This window comes from Dermacentor albipictus, chromosome 8 (genome assembly GCF_038994185.2).
Source record: "Dermacentor albipictus isolate Rhodes 1998 colony chromosome 8, USDA_Dalb.pri_finalv2, whole genome shotgun sequence".
Classification (NCBI taxonomy): Eukaryota; Metazoa; Arthropoda; class Arachnida; order Ixodida; family Ixodidae; genus Dermacentor; species Dermacentor albipictus.
Genome location: NC_091828.1, coordinates 54,877,628 through 54,895,132, shown reverse-complemented (window position 1 = coordinate 54,895,132; position 17,505 = coordinate 54,877,628). Strand labels below are relative to the sequence as shown.

At 50.1% G+C, this 17,505-nt stretch overlaps 2 protein-coding genes across 2 annotated transcripts; one reads left to right on the top strand and one right to left on the bottom strand.

The window, feature by feature from the left end:
• The first annotated feature begins 581 nt into the window (after positions 1-581).
• On the top strand, positions 582-1,664 carry LOC135921742 (uncharacterized). The gene is made up of 4 exons (XM_070522823.1): positions 582-768; positions 912-1,084; positions 1,228-1,402; positions 1,546-1,664. The coding sequence occupies exons 1-3, from the start codon at positions 740-742 to the stop codon at positions 1,335-1,337; spliced, it is 312 nt and encodes a 103-aa protein (XP_070378924.1). The 5' UTR covers positions 582-739; the 3' UTR covers positions 1,338-1,402; positions 1,546-1,664.
• Positions 1,665-9,243: 7,579 nt separating this feature from the next.
• LOC135921722 (uncharacterized) lies at positions 9,244-10,829 on the bottom strand. The gene is made up of 3 exons (XM_065456021.1): positions 10,569-10,829; positions 9,398-9,717; positions 9,244-9,307 (listed from the first exon to the last, which is right to left on the bottom strand). Exons 1-3 carry the CDS (start codon positions 10,827-10,829, stop codon positions 9,244-9,246), a joined length of 645 nt encoding a protein of 214 aa, XP_065312093.1.
• Positions 10,830-17,505: the final 6,676 nt, after the last annotated feature.

Below are 17,505 nucleotides of genomic sequence, written 5' to 3'. Positions count from 1 at the left end.
GGTGGATGGCAGGAGCCAGGGTCATCCCCAGTGTACGGCAGTGCGCACACCGATGACGCCCCCGTAGAGAGTCCTGCCACGGACGGCAGCAGCAGGCTGGCAAATGCGAGGACGGTCGTCTGCATCGCATAGGTAAGTGGATTAGGTGGCTGCGCTGCGGTGCAGTCACCGAGCCCACGAAGCGGCGTCAGCGGATGAAGCTCTTTTATGCATGTTGGCATTGTTGCTGATGTCGATGTGGCCATCCATGGTACTGTGATTTCCGGTGTGTGCAGCTCCTCTGGCGGCATATCCAGTAGGGACGAGCATCCGCCGGGAGGTGGATGGCAGGAGCCAGCGTCATTCCCAGTGTACGGCAGTGCGCACACCGATGACGCCCCCATAGAGAGTCCTGCCACGGACGGCAGCAGCAGGCTGGCAAATGCGAGGACGGTCGTCTGCATCGCATAGGTAAGTGGATTAGGTGGCTGCGCTGCGGTGCAGTCACCGAGCCCACGAAGCGGCGTCAGCGGATGAAGCTCTTTTATGCATGTTGGCATTGTTGCTGATGTCGATGTGGCCATCCATGGTACTGTGATTTCCGGTGTGTGCAGCTCCTCTGGCGGCATATCCAGTAGGGACGAGCAACCGCCGGGAGGTGGATGGCAGGAGCCAGGGTCATCCCCAGTGTACGGCAGTGCGCACACCGATGACGCCCCCGTAGAGAGTCCTGCCACGGACGGCAGCAGCAGGCTGGCAAATGCGAGGACGGTCGTCTGCATCGCATAGGTAAGCGGATTAGGTGGCTGCGCTGTGGTGCAGTCACCGAGCCCACGAAGCGGCGTCAGCGGATGTAGCTCTTTTATGCATGTTGGCATTGTTGCTGATGTCGATGTGGCCATCCATGGTACTGTGATTTCCGGTGTGGGCAGCTCCTCTGGCGGCATATCCAGTAGGGACGAGCATCCGCCGGGAGGTGGATGGCAGGAGCCAGGGTCATCCCCAGTGTACGGCAGTGCGCACACCGATGACGCCCCCGTAGAGTCCTGCCAGGGACGGCAGCAGCAGGCTGGCAAATGCGAGGACGGTCGTCTGCATCGCAAAGGTAAGCGGATTAGGTGGCTGCGCTGTGGTGCAGTCACCGAGCCCACGAAGCGGCGTCAGCGGATGAAGCTCTTTTATGCATGTTGGCATTGTTGCTGATGTCGATGTGGCCATCCATGGTACTGTGATTTCCGGTGTGTGCAGCTCCTCTGGCGGCATATCCAGTAGGGACGAGCATCCGCCGGGAGGTGGATGGCAGGAGCCAGCGTCATCCCCAGTGTACGGCAGTGCGCACACCGATGACGCCCCCGTAGACAGTCCTGCCAGGGACGGCAGCAGCAGGCTGGCAAATGCGAGGACGGTCGTCTGCATCGCAAAGGTAAGCGGATTAGGTGGCTGCGCTGTGGTGCAGTCACCGAGCCCACGAAGCGGCGTCAGCGGATGAAGCTCTTTTATGCATGTTGGCATTGTTGCTGATGTCGATGTGGCCATCCATGGTAGTGTGATTTCCGGTGTGTGCAGCTCCTCTGGCGGCATATCCAGTAGGGACGAGCATCCGCCGGGAGGTGGATGGCAGGAGCCAGCGTCATTCCCAGTGTACGGCAGTGCGCACACCGATGACGCCCCCGTAGACAGTCCTGCCAGGGACGGCAGCAGCAGGCTGGCAAATGCGAGGACAGTCGTCTGCATCGCAAAGGTAAGCGGATTAGGTGGCTGCGCTGTGGTGCAGTCACCGAGCCCACCTTCCATGCCTGTCAAGTCACACCTGCATCACGTCAGATGATCAGTCGCCGAGACCCTATGCAAACGCTGAATTAGCCTGTCCGGGCTGGGCCGTAATAGACAAATCAATCATATGCGAATTGCCGCCTGTGCAAAAAGCACACTTTTGTGCTGGTGAAGGCTAGCCATGTTCACTTGCAATACATGGTTCAAGTGACAACCCCACTAATGGTTCATTACATTGTCTACACGTTTTGCATGCCTGGCTTTGACCCAACCATACTCTTGTGTTCCCAGTGCAATTGCATCCAGTGCTGCTGCATGCTGGTAGAGTGAAAGTAGTAGCCTCGTTCTGTCCGTTACATTTTCGCAAGATTTAATGACAGCAGGTCAGAACGTGGCAGCACGTTTGTTAGGCGGATGTGTACGAATGAGCTGAATGTGTCGGTGGATGAATGTGTCGGTGCTTGTGGCACTGCATGGGCATGTGTTTTCCCGTCGAAAACGACTGCATGTTCAGCAAAACTCTGCCTTTCACAGTAACATGTGTAGAAGCATTGCTGATGAAAGATTTTTATTGCAGCAAACTGCTGAGCTGCAGGTGCTCAACGACCAGGTCGGCAGGCTGGCCGACGCCGTGGAGCGGCAGGCCGACGCCCTGGAACGGCAGTTGAGGCCAATATCGGAGTTGGCCACAGTCCTGGCCTCATTCATAACAAATTATACGCCACAAGTTTAGTGTTTATATCTAACTAATGTGTATGTATTAAAAGTTCTTAAAAATACCAGCATATGTTTCAAGGTTTACTAGTAATGTAGTATGGCAATGTCACAGGTGAAACTGCCCCAAATTATTTTTCAGCAATTCTCGGAGCAAGTAACATTGCGTGTTAGAGCAGTCTGGAGCAGACATAATTGTATTTTGGATCAATTTGGGGCAGAAAATATTCATTTTGATGCAATTTGGGGCAGGCCAATGTCAATTTTGGTGGAATAATGGAATTTACAGGGCACTTCGAAAGCACATAGGTACATTAAAGACTAACACGAAAACAACATTACAGTATGTAAAGAGGCAGCATTGTGCATGTTTTTCTGCATAAAGGCAAGAGCATTGGTGGCACTATGATCTAACTGCACATTCCCGTGCCAAAGCTGATAACTGCAATGTTATTAAATCGTGTGGCGCAATCAACGCGGTCACACAGCTTCTAGTTCACGATATGTCACTGCAGACGCAGAGAGCCGTGACCAACTCCGGGCTGGTGAAACTTCTAGCTATTCCAATCTGTTTTTACCGCAATAGCAATTATATGGACACTGTAGGCGCATTTCTGCCGTCGCTGTAGCCATGATGTTCCAGATTAATTCCAGGGGCGATAATGACGTTGCCGTGTACTGTATGCTGCAAAGTATGTGCGAGTGAAAGCGTGTGAGGATGGGTCGACGATGCCATTTGACGAACTCAACATTTCATGAAGTACATTCTAATTACAACCTCCCAAGTGTACGTGTATGCGCCGGCCACTAGCAGGAAGCGCTGAAAAGTCTGCTGTTGTGAGCGAAAAAATTCATGTGGGAGGCGCGTTGGCTAGGTGTGCAGCATGTGAACAGCTGTTCCCCCCCCCCTTTTTTTACATAGAATTCCCTGCCTGTTCATGGCACAATCCTCTCACCATTTTTGTTTTTGGCGCAGTATGGAACAGGAATTCGCCTTTCTGCCAAGATGGTGCAATTGACAAAGGAGTTCCAGCTTTGCAATAATGTTGTGAGGTACCATGCACTTCCAGTGCAGAAAAAAGCCGATTTTAAACTAATTCTTGCACCCTCACTGCCAACACAACATCACGTATACTTCGTGTAGCTTACACAAATGCATGCCAAAACTATGAATTACATAGATTAGTAGTTGACGTCCGAGCCGCTAACTGCTGTCACCATTTCTTCCTACGTTCATGCTGAAAGGAAATACTAATAAAGTGTTACGCACGCACACTTCTTTGCAGTACAAACGAGCATAACATGTCGAAAAAGTAAACCGCTCCTCGATGATGGGACACAAATGTGTGTCCGCCTCAGACAGAGGAAAAATCTCGTCTTGTTAAAGACTTCCAGCATAAATAAATCTCGATGTGTGTCACAATGTAACACACGTAGGAAACACTATGGAAGTATTCAACAACAAACTAAAGGGAACATGATGAATATGGCCAATCATTCAAAGAGGTCAAATTCTATTAAAAGAATTGTGGCACGACACCATTTGAGCAAGCACAGTAACAGCACAGTCCACATAGCATGTCTTCCAGTGCATATAGAACAACAAACTGTTGCCACAAAAGTTTGAGTGCGTTCCTTTACAGCTTATGCTATCGAAACCTAAGCTGCATGTTAAATAATTCACATGGACATAAAGGCGGTGGAAACTACGGCTTGGCATATGAACTGCATGCATTTTTGGTTTCGGTCATGAGTGAACATGACCTCGTAGGGGCACATGGAAATACACGGTAATAAGAAGCTTGTCTTTGTCAGCCATGCAACAAAAATCGGACTTTCTCAGTCACAGCAATACAGGCGACACAGTGAGATACACATGATAATGCAACATAGATCGTAACATATCATTTAACCAAATGAGGTGACCAGCGAATTTCCAAACGCACCTAAAAACAAAAAACTTCGTATGATCAGCACCACACTGTTTTTAATACAATGCTTAGTTTCCGTTGTAAATTTATTTTCAAAGTTGTGCAACACAATAGAAGGGAATGAACTTTAAATTTTGTCAGCCACTCAAACGAGGAACAATTGCGCAAGTTGCACTTTTTAACATGAACCGCATAGTTCGAGTTCGCAAAGGTGTTGCAAATATGCTGCCAATTTAATATTGTACATCATAAAGCGTACTTAATGTGCAGCAATGCTACGTAAGCTGTACCACGTTTGAAGATCATTGTTGGGTGTCATTCACATTCAGGTACATATAATCGTGTTATGTTACACGTTTCACGTCGTGGCGACCTTCTTTCATTAAGCTTTCCGAAATTACCTGTTAGCGGATTCGTAGTAAAATTTGCCCCTATGTTACGCACAGGTGCCATTTTTCTTGCAATACCGCAATTTTTATGTCTTCTTAAGGTTCAACACATTTCAATGCGATTGCTGTGATGGTGATGTTACGCAAGCGACTTGTACAGTTTGGTACACTTTAAATGGAGCCTCTGGTGTTTGTGTACATTAGGATGTTTTAATATCCAAATGCCGTTGACATTACTGTTACCAGTGGAATGGCATAATTGGCTTAGAAGCTCATCCGTAATTTCAAATTGCGAATAAACGTTCGATTGCTCAAACAGAGTCAGCACTGCAGGATCCACATTTTTTGAGCCCACTGTGCAAGGCAGCTGACATGCCCAAACACAACACTGTGTGCTGCAGGTAGACGAAGAAAAGCATCGCTTGTGACGTATCTCAAAATGATGATTGCTGGCCATCGACTCGTGCGAAAGGGTCCTAGCTTCGTCGTTTGTGGTCCAAGTGGTCGTGTAGTGTACGACCTCACAAACACGGGACGCCAAGTGCAGAGTTATACATGCGTGGGCATGGCCCGGGAGCATGCAACCAATATTTGAGGCTCGTGATAAGGAAAACTAATTCATGCTTAGTCACATCGTTTGGCATGAACAATTAGAGTGCAAAAGGGAATGTATACTCAACATTTCAATTTCAAGGTCAGTGGACATAGAAAAATTTCCCAAGTTGCCCTTTCAGTGACCATTTTCAGTTGGCTGTGAGATGGACCTCCATATTAGATATATGGTGGAGGCTACAAAATGCTTCAACTATTTAAAGAAAAGGTAGTACGCAGCACTTTGACATGTTTAGAAACTTCTGCAACATTGCAGGTTAGGAAAGTATTACACATTCAGCTCGAAGTGACGCTTTTGTGTTAGAAGAAGCAATCACGTGAGATTACATCCATAAAAAAATACTGCTCCTCCACATACGGTGAAGGTATGAGTCCCACTTTCATTGAGCAAAAATTGTTCTTGCAGTCTCCATGCATTACAATTGCTTCACGCAAACCTTTCGTCTATGTGTTCGAAGAAAGCTGTTGCTTCTCGAAAATTAGCAATTGCACACTACATGGCTCATACGAACACTTGCAATAGACCTCCTTGCTCTACAGTGGTGCAACAGAGTTGATACCAAGTTGGGAAGATTCTGTCAAGGGAAATGCGAGACTGGACCCACTACCATGTCACTGCTATGATACTAACGGAATTTCACAAGGCCGACAGTAAAGCAACCATTGAACAACAGTTCTGGATGAAGCATTATTGACAACAAAGAAACCACATGATGCACACGATGGTGTGGTGATCGCGGCATTACGACCACTGCACGTCAACCATGAAATGTTGAAGCTGTGTAGGAAATATGATGACAATGGCCTAACACACACAGCGAGATGACATGATGATGGAATTCATGAACCTGGTATGCTGACAAAAACAGGATGAGAATGGTGTCATCACGAGATCAAAGCCAATGATGGAGATGGTATTGTGCGATTCTGACTCAGAGATGCGGGCACAATGAATGCAACGGCATGACTGATGTAGGGTAGCAAAAAGGACTCAGTCTGGTTAAATTCCCTGCCTTTCCTTCTTCCCTTTGTCTCTCTCTGTCTCATGAAATAATGGCAGCTGATTTCACGGTACTACGACAACGGCATAGGAAGCAGCACGATATGCAATGGAAAGGCGGTGAGAGCGATACTGAAAATGACACAAATACGATGAAGTGACAAGAAAGAAATCACAAGAGCATTAGGGGGATGAAGTAGTGGCAACATCGCAACTGCATGCTATAATGCCATTACGCTATGATGCTGGGATGTTGCAATGATGTGCAAGCATTCTTACTGCTCTTTTCTCACTGTTCATGCAAGATGCACGGTGCATTACATTCATGTACTGCCAACAGAAAGTGAGAACACCACAGCTACACATACCCACACTGCACGACACACAGCGACACAGGTGTTGCGTCTCAGAGGCAGTAAACTGCTAGCCTCAGCTCAAAACACAGCACACAAGCTAAACTGCTAGCACGTGTACCCACACTGCACGACACACAGGTGTTGCGTCTCAGAGGCAGTAAACTGCTTGCTGCAGCCCAAACACAGTGAAGGGGAAAAATTGGGAGTAACTGTAGTGTCACCACATGGAGCACAGTGACGCACATGTGGCGCCGTGCCGGAAGTAAGCTCATTGTGCATAACTTTCTAGCTGTCCAGTGCGTGACGTTGCGCTCGACGGCGAGCTCGCTGAATGTGCAGCAAATGTGCATTGCGGCTGATGCCATACAGTGCTATTTGCCTGTCCCGTGTGGCCTTTCCCCTTGCGTACAGCGTTCTGCCGCCACGGGTCGGACCGCCGTCATCACTTGGCAAGACGTCTTCCTGGTCGTCGTCGTCATCCTCACCGGCAATGTCGCTGTCGTCGTCAAGAAGCGGCTCGCTGGCGTCGAGACATAAGTTATGCAGCGCTGCACAAGCCGCGACAATCTTTTCCGCTACAGCGGGGCAGTACTGCAGCGCACGATAACGCTGCAAGCTGCGGAACCGACTCTTCATAAGGCAGATGCAGCGCTCCACCACAGACCTCATCGACGCGTGAGCTTGATTAAAACGGCCCTCCGGAGGCGATAGCGCGGGATGTCCCGGAACCGGCGTGACGAGCCATGGCTCCAGTGGGTATGCACTGTCGCCTGCAGAATAAATGTAGCGCAGGAATTGCGCCGATTTCATTATAGACATTGGCTGTGGTTCACAAGCGCGTTTATATGCATTTCTGTACTCAGCAAGGAGAAACTCTCCTCTGTGGACGATTTCGGTGTCGGCGAAAATGCTCCGAAGGGCTGAGCCACGCCATACGTATGCGTCGTGACACGAGCCGGCGAAGCGAGGGTCGATGGCCAGCACTCGCATGTTCGAGTCGCACACCTGTGAATTGCAGTATATCAGTAAATTAAGTTGCTGTCGCGAGTTGGGATTTTGTATATATCATGAGTATATTAGGTAGAGCGTGCTTACCACCATGGTGTTCAGCGCGTAGTATCCCTTCCGACACCAGTACGTCTGCTTCTCGGCTGGGGGAAGGTCCGGGCCGGCTATAGCGATGTAGGTGCCGCCCACGCATCCTACGACGTCGGAGATGTTGCCGCTCCGCAAGAAACTTTGCTTGACGAGCGCTATCTCCGATCTCGTACGCGGAAACGACACCCAGCGCTGTTCGGTGCCGACACGGACGATTGCTTCCGATACCGCGCGAACGCAGCGGCTGACAGACGGCTGGGAAAGCGATACGGTGGCTTCGCTACCGACAGCCGTTTGGAAGCCACCGGTAGCATAAAACCGAAGGGCGCAAATCACCTGATCTTAAACGGTGAGCCCTTCTCTCTCGCGCGCCAGGTCGTCCGATAACTGCTCGCACAGCCACATCGCCGTCGTTTTCGAAAGGCGAAAGTGCCTCCGAAAAGACTCGTCGGACATGGCGAACGGGCCCCGTTGTTCTCGAAGTCGCCTCTCTCCTCCGTTATCAAAAAGCAAAAAAAAGCAGGCTCGCATACATCGTTGTGCTGCGGTCCACTCCAAACAAAGGAATCGCAGAAAGATCCGTTGATGCGCGGTGACTGTTTGAATCACGTGAACGCGCCGAAGCATGTTCAGCTATCACACAAAACGTGAAGAGTAAGTGCAACACCACTGACGTCAGTCTGACGTTTCAGAAAGGAACCGGAAGCTAGGAGCGCCGGTCGTCATCGTCATTCGTAGACCTACAGCCAATCAGCGGCGGCCGGAGTGGACAGTCCACTAGGTGGACTCTTGCAGAATAGCCCCCCGGATCTGGTATCCCAAAAGCTGTTGAGACAGTGATCATCCAGGGGCGTTATAAGGTAGCTAAAGAGCGGTTTAGCCAATCGCTCAGACAGGTCACCTGACCCAACCTTCTTGAGGGCATATTTCAGCGTCCGCACGCCGCGTTCAGCAAGCCCGTTCGATTGGGAGTGGTATGGTGCCGTACTAAAGTGCTTTATGTTGCTTCCTGTCACAAACTTCGTGAAAGTCTCTGGCTTGGACTGAGTTCCGTTGTCTGCCACAATGATTCTTGGTATGGCCAGCCTGCTGAAGATTTCACGCAAGGATGTAACTGTCGATTGTGCTGTGGCATGACGCACTGGAATTGCTTCGATCCATTTTGAATGTGAATCTATGGCCACTAGGATCACGTTGTTCACTGGATCAGCATAACCCAAATGGACACGTGACCAATTCTCATGCGTTAGTGGCCAGTTTACTAGTATTTTTGCCGGTCGCATTGCGTTTGCTTGTATGCATGTAGTACATTTCCTACTGATTTATTCGATAGCTCCGTCGATGGCGGGCCACCGCACGAAAGTACGGGCCAACGACTTCATTGCTGACATTCACTGGTACGTCTCGTGCAGCAATTGCAGCATGTCACCACGAGCAGCCTCGGGAATCACGACTCTGTGACCCCAGTAAATGAGACCTTTGTAAACGGTTAGCTTACTTTTTCGTGCGAAGTGTGGGTCCAACTACGGATCGGGTGTTACATACTTCTTTGGCCAACCATGAAGTATGTAGGAATTGACATTGCCAAGTACTTCACCTTTCTCGGTCAACTGTCTCAATGCTTGCGACGAAAGGGGCACGTCATCTAGCTGCTGCAGCGAGTGCACGAACTCGTGTAGCTCCTCTGATGTGTCGTCAGTGGTTTCTAGAGGAGGCCGACTGAGTGCGTCAGCATTCAGGTTGTCCGAGCCAGGTTTGTACTCTATCTTGTACAGGTATGCTCCCAGCAGCAAGGACCAATGCTGAATTCCTGCGGCAGCCATAGTGGGCGTGGGATAATCTTCGCAAAATAGATCCACCAGCGGCTTGTGAGATGTGATGAAGGTGAATGTTCTTCCCAGACGGTAGTCCCGAAACTATCCTACCCCGAACACTAGGGCCAACGTTTCACGCTCCAGTTGGGAATAATTCCATTCCCCTTTGCTAAGTCTTCGAGAACAAAAACCTATAGCCTTGTCAACGTTGCCACTGCGATGGGACAGTACCGCTCCGATCCTGTTAGGTGATGCATCGCACTCCAAGCGCAGCGGCAGTGAGGGATCTAAGTGAGTGAGCATTTTGGCATTGCATAAAGCGTTTTTTGACTTCTGAACCGCTTCCCGTTGTTGACAGCCGCAATTCCAGCGACGTTCTTTGGTTAGCAAATCGTAGAGCGGTGATAGCAGACTGGTCATATTGTCACGTGGTGGTGACGTTGAATAACACAGTATCAATACTGTGAACGACATAACTAGTTTCTATTGGGCGAACCTGTGCCCACAAAACAGGCTACACGTATAGCACAACGATAGCGGCAAACACGCTCGGCGATCGGCGAAAATCTGATCAGCGGGTCAAGCGCGTCGGCTTTTATAGAGCAGTCATCGAATGTTCCAGACTAATCGTTCGGACTCGCGTGCCTTCCACAAAGCTCTACACCATTCGCGTCAGGTGATGAAATCAGATAACATAACGTTCAGCGACAACAGACAGCGGATAGAAGCATCGATAACTTTCCAGTAACTTCGGATACATACAGGCGCGTCCCACGCTGTGCGATTACACTTGTTAGGCTGCGAAACGTGGTTGCTCGATAAAGATAAGTACACGTGTCAATATTGAGAAGAAACTTGCTGAAATACGTGAGAAGACCCAAGTATGAACGCAGCTCGCTCACGTTCTTGGGTGTTGGCGCCCTTATGACTGCATCCATGTTCTTCTCCAGAGGTTGCAGCCCTCCAGTACTGATCTTGCAGCCGTGATACGAAACCTCAGGCATCCTGAAGGTACACTTGTCCTTCCTTCGCTTGACGGCGTACTCTCCAAAGCGCTGGAGAACTGCCTTGAGGTTCTTTCTGCCGTTGTTCCCCTTCTCAGCCACCAGAACGTCGTCAAAGTACGCCTGGACTCCCGGCAAACCGTTCAGGACGCTGTCCATTATTCGCTGAAAGATAGCTGGGGCAGAAGAAACACCAAATGGCAGGTGATTAAAGCAAAATAATCCCCGATGTGTGGTGATGACTGTCAGCTCCTTCGACTGCTCATCCAGGGGAACGTGGTTGTAGGCGTCTCGAAGGTTCAATGTGTTGTAAACGCCACCCTCGTGCAGTGCAGCAAAAAGGTCATTGATTACCGAGAGTGGGTACTGCTCCGTCACACAGCTGGCATTTACCGTTAGCTTGTAATCGCCACACAATCGAACTGTTCTGTCTTCATTACCGGATCTATTGGCGTCGCCCACTCTAAAGCGGGACACACACGGTCCGATTTGGTGTCCGATCCGGCGTCCGACGCGCCGGAACGGCAGCCGGAATCGAGGTGTTTTGCCGTGCCGAAGCGCCGGATAGGACGTCCGGCGTGCGACAAACCGGGCAGATTTTCATCGTCCGACGCGTCCGACAACCGCACCGTCGTCTGGCCGCAGCCAATGACAGCGCGGCTGGCATGTGACGTTCCCTCCACGGAGGCGGCGCCGTCTGGCAGGTTTCTCGCAGTGTTTTTTGTTTTTTCCTTACCTGCTGCAGTTTGTTTCCGACACGAAATAGTTACCAATTCAGTGAAATTATCTCGACGTGTGCCTGTTATTCAAAGCAACGCCTAGTACACTAGGACTAAGCTACTGGCGAGATCAGGAGACGCGACGCGAGGGCATTTCGCGGGCAGACAGCACACACCGACCGTCTGAGCGAGGCTGCTCGCTTTGCTTGCACGTTTGCCCTTCGCAACGACTGCGTCGAGTAAACCAATTGTATTTAATTACAGGCGACCTAAGTGTACAGTGTTAATTGTTTTGGCAAACATAAGCGCTCTTCGACGAGCTCGGGTTGGATCGTAAGCGCCGTCGGCCGCGGCGTCTGCCTAGCTAGGCCTACCGGCCCTATCCCTGGCTGTCAGCGGAGTCGTCAGTGGACGACGCGCCGTCGTGAAGTGTTCTGTCAGTCGCAGGGGCGTAACGTTATTGGCAGTGTTCGCGTAAAGCGACGCAGTGTTGTGCAGAGTTGTTTATATTGCGTTTCTCGACGTGGCTCTGAAGTCAAGCTGGAGGGCTGGATCTGGGCGGAGCTTACGCGCCGCGCAATCTTTCGGATGCACGCACCGTGTGTCCCGAATCGTCGTATGCCGCATGCCGGAGCATGCGGCGCCGCACGTCGGATCGGACGCCGAATCGTACCGTGTCTCCTGCTTTAGTGAGCCACCGGGGACAGGACTCTGAATTTATCAAGCCTGTCCAGCTCATAAGAAACGTTTTGTCGCTATGCATATGGAAGTGGCCTGGCTTTGAAGAACTTTGGAACTGCATCCTCCTGTATGTATAGATGAGTGGGCAGAACCTTGAACAGACCCAGTTCAGGTGTAATCACGTCCTCGTACTCACACAGGATCGCTTACAAGTTTAGCCCTTGCTCCTTAATGCTGTACACGCTCAAAATCGCGGCCCCTTCGTTGTTCAGCGCCTGGATGAGATCACGGCCACACAGGCTCGGTCCCGAGACGCGGTCAGTGACGCCGTGACAGTCGTACCGCAGAATGAAACTGGGAGCGTTAGCTTGCCGGCTATAGGCAACGGACCCAAGTAGCATGACAACCTCAAGGTGGATTTTTGAATGCGGGGCTAGCTTGTGTGATGTTGGCAGTAGACGTCCCAGGGCACCACGTGCACGAGTGAGCCGGTGTCAATTTCTATCACGATGTCGGCTCCACCCCAGCAAAAATTGCATCGTACCGGGCTGACGATTCTGCTGTCTGCGGTTGGTTGCGGCTTTAGTGTATACAACTGTGCGGAGAAGTCGGCTACGGCATTTTCCATTGAGCCGCTGCTCAGTGCCAAGCTCTGGTGCGGTCGCTTTTCCTTAGATCGACACACGGCAGCTAGGCGGACATTTTTCCTGCAGTTGAAACATTACGCATGTCTAAATGCACAAGTCGCCTCGCCGTGCTAGCGGATTCAACACCGATGACAACTTTGAGGCGATCCACTCGCCTGACTACAGGTTTTTCCTGCCCGTCGCTGCGGTCGATCGCCCGCTAGTCTGAGAAGCTCGGGCTCTTCTTTCGCTTTCCTCTGCTTCATAAGCTGAACACCCTGTCGCGCAGCCTCTGCTGCAAGCACAATGTTTTGTGCCTCCTGCTATGTCACTTTCTGGTGAGAAAGCAGTGCTTTCTGCACGTCACTGCTGCGAATTCCACGCGCGATCCTGTCTCGCAGCAAGCGGTTCAACATGGCCCCGAATTTGCATTTATCAGCCAGGCGTCAAAGCTCTACGATAACCTGTTGAGCTGATTGCACTTCCCTTTGAATGCGGGTAAAGAACTTGAAGCTTGCGGCTATCTCTTTTGGCGGGGGTGCCTAAAATTCTTCGAGCGTGGTAACCGCTTCCGCATGGTTAACTCGCTCACCTTTCGCGGGGCAGAACGTCCAATCAGTACGCCGATAGGCTTCGAGCTCAATGCCGAGATGAGAAGCCCCCTTTTTTTAGCGTCATCGACGATGCCGTCACCCTCGAACTACGACTCGACTCTGATGTAGTACGACGACCACTTGTCCTTGGCGCCGGCGAAATGTGGAACTTGGTACGCCATGGCAGGTGTGTTCGCAGTCATCAGGGTTCTGGTTCGTTGCTCGTCGCCACTGTTATAAATGAACTGTTATGACTGCTACCAGGCGAGAACAGCATCCGGCCGGACGGCCAGGAGCATAATAAAGGCCACACAAGAACGGGAACTCTGCGCCCGTTTATTCAGTGACAGCCCTTTGTTCAGCTGTTCTCAAGCTGCTCCGGCACGTGTGATGACACCAGTCTCGCGCCACGACAAACTCGGTTTTCTCTGTCTTCGTTGTCGTTTTGCACTTTGCAGCAGTTGTGAACACTGCATTGTCGTCACACAAGTGTGCCTGTTGCAATAATGCAACTGTGATCATACCATTCTGGTTGCCCTAATGGTGATGTCGTTTGATTATCCTTGTAAGTGCAGCATTGGTGCGCTTTCGACACGTTTGCATTCGTGGCTGCAAGCCTGTCACATGTGTGTTAATGTTGGTCTTTAGCCTTTCTGATGTTACGGCAGTGGCAGCGTTTCATCATTAACATTACGCTGGTGTCATACGGTGACATTCATAGTGTTGCTGTCATTGTGATGTCTTTCATGCTTCTCTATTATCACAGCGCCCGGCTACTGAACGACGATGATAGTGTATGCTACAGAAAATTAGCCCAACTAGGACATGTCACGTGCACTTGCCACTGCTTGATGGGCGGCAATAGTGTTCCTCGTGAAATGCCTTTAAAAGTGATTACGCGTACTTTTTTAAGCACGTGAGCATCATATTTTTCACAGCACTCTACCTCCCGATGCTCCTATGCCATGAAACGGGCTCTCTCATCCTTGTGCGTTGCAGATGCATGTGCTGTTGTGGGACTGGTTTAGCCGTACGCTTATTGTTTGTCATTGACCGATGTGTTCTTGACCAAGCAACAGTCAAGCAGACCCTAAGCGGACGAGAGGCATTGTGCTCCTGCGTGAAGACAGGACAATAGAGAGTTTTAGCCCAGCGGGTTTACGGCCAGCGGAGCGGAGCGGGCGAGCGGAGACGCGACTGCGCATGCGCACCACGCTGAGGCGGCCAGCGGTTTTACGGAGCAGCGTTTACGCCCGCTGGAAAGCACTCCCCAGCGGAGGGTATACGCAGCGCGCGAGCGTGCGTAAGGGCGCGCGGGCGTGTATGGGAAATGCAAGACGGCAGCCGCGAACATGAACGCCGGCAGTTCTGCATCGAAGACGGCGACTGCCGCGCTGACCCGTACATTAGTACTCAGTACATTATTAACAAATAATGCACTGAGAACATGTAATATATTTTTATTCAACATTTCTTGCATAATAAAAGCAAGCGTAATTCAATTTCATTTCTCAGTAACTCCTATTCGAACCACTAGGTGGGGCAGCAGAGCGCCCCGCTCTTTACCCCGCTCGAGCGGGTGATCCGCTGGGCTAAAATTCTTTTTTCGTGAGCCGCTCCGCTGGCGCAACGGTGGAGACCGCTCCGCTCCGCTGGCCGTAAACCCGCTGGGCTAAAACTCTCTAATGGAAACATTGCTTTAGGTGTTGCAGTTGTGCAACATGGTTGAAACTTCTCGCAACATGTGGATAGTCAGTGCCATAGCCTCATGCTGCGGAATACGAGTACGACACAAATGCAGCTGCGCATCCGTATGAGAAATCTCCGCATGAAGGAATTCAACTAAGTGGAATCGCATGTATTGCCAAGCATACAACACGTGCACTGTAAACAAGGCACAGTCTCCATTTGCGAATCACGACCAGTCACCTGTTTGCGACAGTGTGACTGGTCGTGAAGGTCTGTTTGCAAAAGCAAACATGGCTGCATAGCACCATGGTAGTGGCAAATATTTTGAAGCGAGCGTAGCAATCGAAGAATCATTACTGCCATCCAGCGCCATGCTGCTGAAGTGCCTTAGCCACAAAGACGGAACTTCCGCATAGTCGGCAGCGCCACCATGCCATGGAATGATTCTGGAAACGTAGACGCTTATTATACCAATTTCAGTACTTCACCCCGAGAGCGGTGCCAATGACACGCAGAAATTGACTCGTGTTTGCTTTTTCCTACAATGGGCTGTTGCACCAGTTGTCGAGCGTCTTCTGTGGCCCCACACTCGATACAAGAATGCAATCGGGTTCTACAGCTTTTGCAATGGTGTTCAAGCTCAACGTGGCTCGTTTGGCGAATGACATAGCGTCAGATAATTTCTTTTCACCATCGCCGCCTCATTGCCAGGGGCCTGTGTAGACTGCATTCCTAGCATTGTAATCATACATGATCATATGATATGATCATACAATCATATCACATTGATTGTAATCATACATGAATCATAATGATACATGAATCATACAGACATTGTAATCATACTTGTAATCACCGTTGGCAGCAGTGAAGGTGCACCAGTGCGCATTGCAAGTTGCACGTGACGCAAGGGAGCTTTTTCCTAGCAGCACTAAAGGGATTTTGCACAATGCGTGGGGACACACATTCTACGTTTCTGAGGATGTGAAGGCAAAATACATTGTTAGCAATAGAATTCCATGCGTCATTGGCGCTACAGACCTATACATGTTCACTGCGGCACAAGTATAGGCACCGTGGTTTGCATTGATGCATAGTGCCAATAAGAAATGCAAGGGTTAAAACCAGTACGTACAGCATGTAATAGTGGACGCTAATGGATGGAAATTTCACTAAGTAATTACAAAGCACAGCGAAGTGCTCCAAAAACGTCCCGCGCGCATGCTACACACACACATGCACGTAAGGTGAAGGCTGATTCCATTCACAAAGAAATAATTGCATTTCTGCGGCGCACTGCAGAACAACGCCTACCAGCGATACAAACATTGCACAGTCATACCGACGGCTGAGCAATAACACGCTCTTGTTGTGCAGTAATGCAATGTCATTGAGCAGTGTGTACATTGGAAAAAAAAACACACCAAACGTTGCGCACGGTACGAAAGACATGTTCCTGCAGCACGAAACTTTTCCACTGCTGTGCTTTCACAAAAAATGCGCACACGCAATACACGAAGCGTTACATGGCATGACACATCGCAGACCCTAATTCCCGCGAATATGGCCTGTGTCTGTGCATTTACAATTCATTACGAATCTGCATACCTCTATACGGAAATCTCGTAATGCTGTCACACTAACATGACAAAAACAGGGTGAGCGCGACACATGGACATTCATTTCAACGAGCATAATGAGAACAAGGTGAGCACAGGAGGCAACATTTTGGCAATTGGCCACGTCTTTTTCCAGTGCACATATGTTGAAAGCGGAAGCCAACGTTTCGACAAGTGCATTTGTCTTTGGTCAGGGTATCATCGGTTTTATATGTTGCACTGCTGTGTACACACACCGCTGTTGTGCAGCGAAAAGGCTCATCCAAGCACTTTATAGTAACGAACCAAGACTAACGTCTGTTTCCAACAATACAAACAGTACAGGCCTATTCGATGTGGTACATGAACGAACGAACACGCAAGCAATGAACAAGGAACTAGTAACACGAAACGAATACAAAAAATATGCAATCTGCAATCAAGAAATACATAACAAAGCGCTTCGATACATTGCTAAGAATTGGCACATAAATGGCAAATAAAGAAATAAAGCAAATAAATGGCCTCCTGCGTCAGGTCCTGCTGACGCAGGAGGAATCAACGGAAAAAAATCACTGGGGCTGCTGCGACTGGTTCCCCTGCGGCAGGTTCTCTTGCCGCAGGAAAACCGTCAGTGCCGCAGCGAGCGTGGTCACTGGGGCGAGCTGCTCCTGGAGCAGTTGGAGTTGACTCTCCTGCCGCCCCAGCACGTTGCCCAGTCTGTCCAGTGAGTCTGCGATTCGCTCCATCGCGGCGGTTTGCTGCGAGAGGAGTGAAAGAAGGCACTTCACATACGGTGTGTCCTCACGCGGGTTCACTACTGTGTTCGTTTGGTTTGCAGAACCCATGCAATGTTACGTCATGCACTTTGAAGTCAACCTTGTCCGATTTGTTGCATTCACACAGAACCAACTTGCACTGTTCCCTCT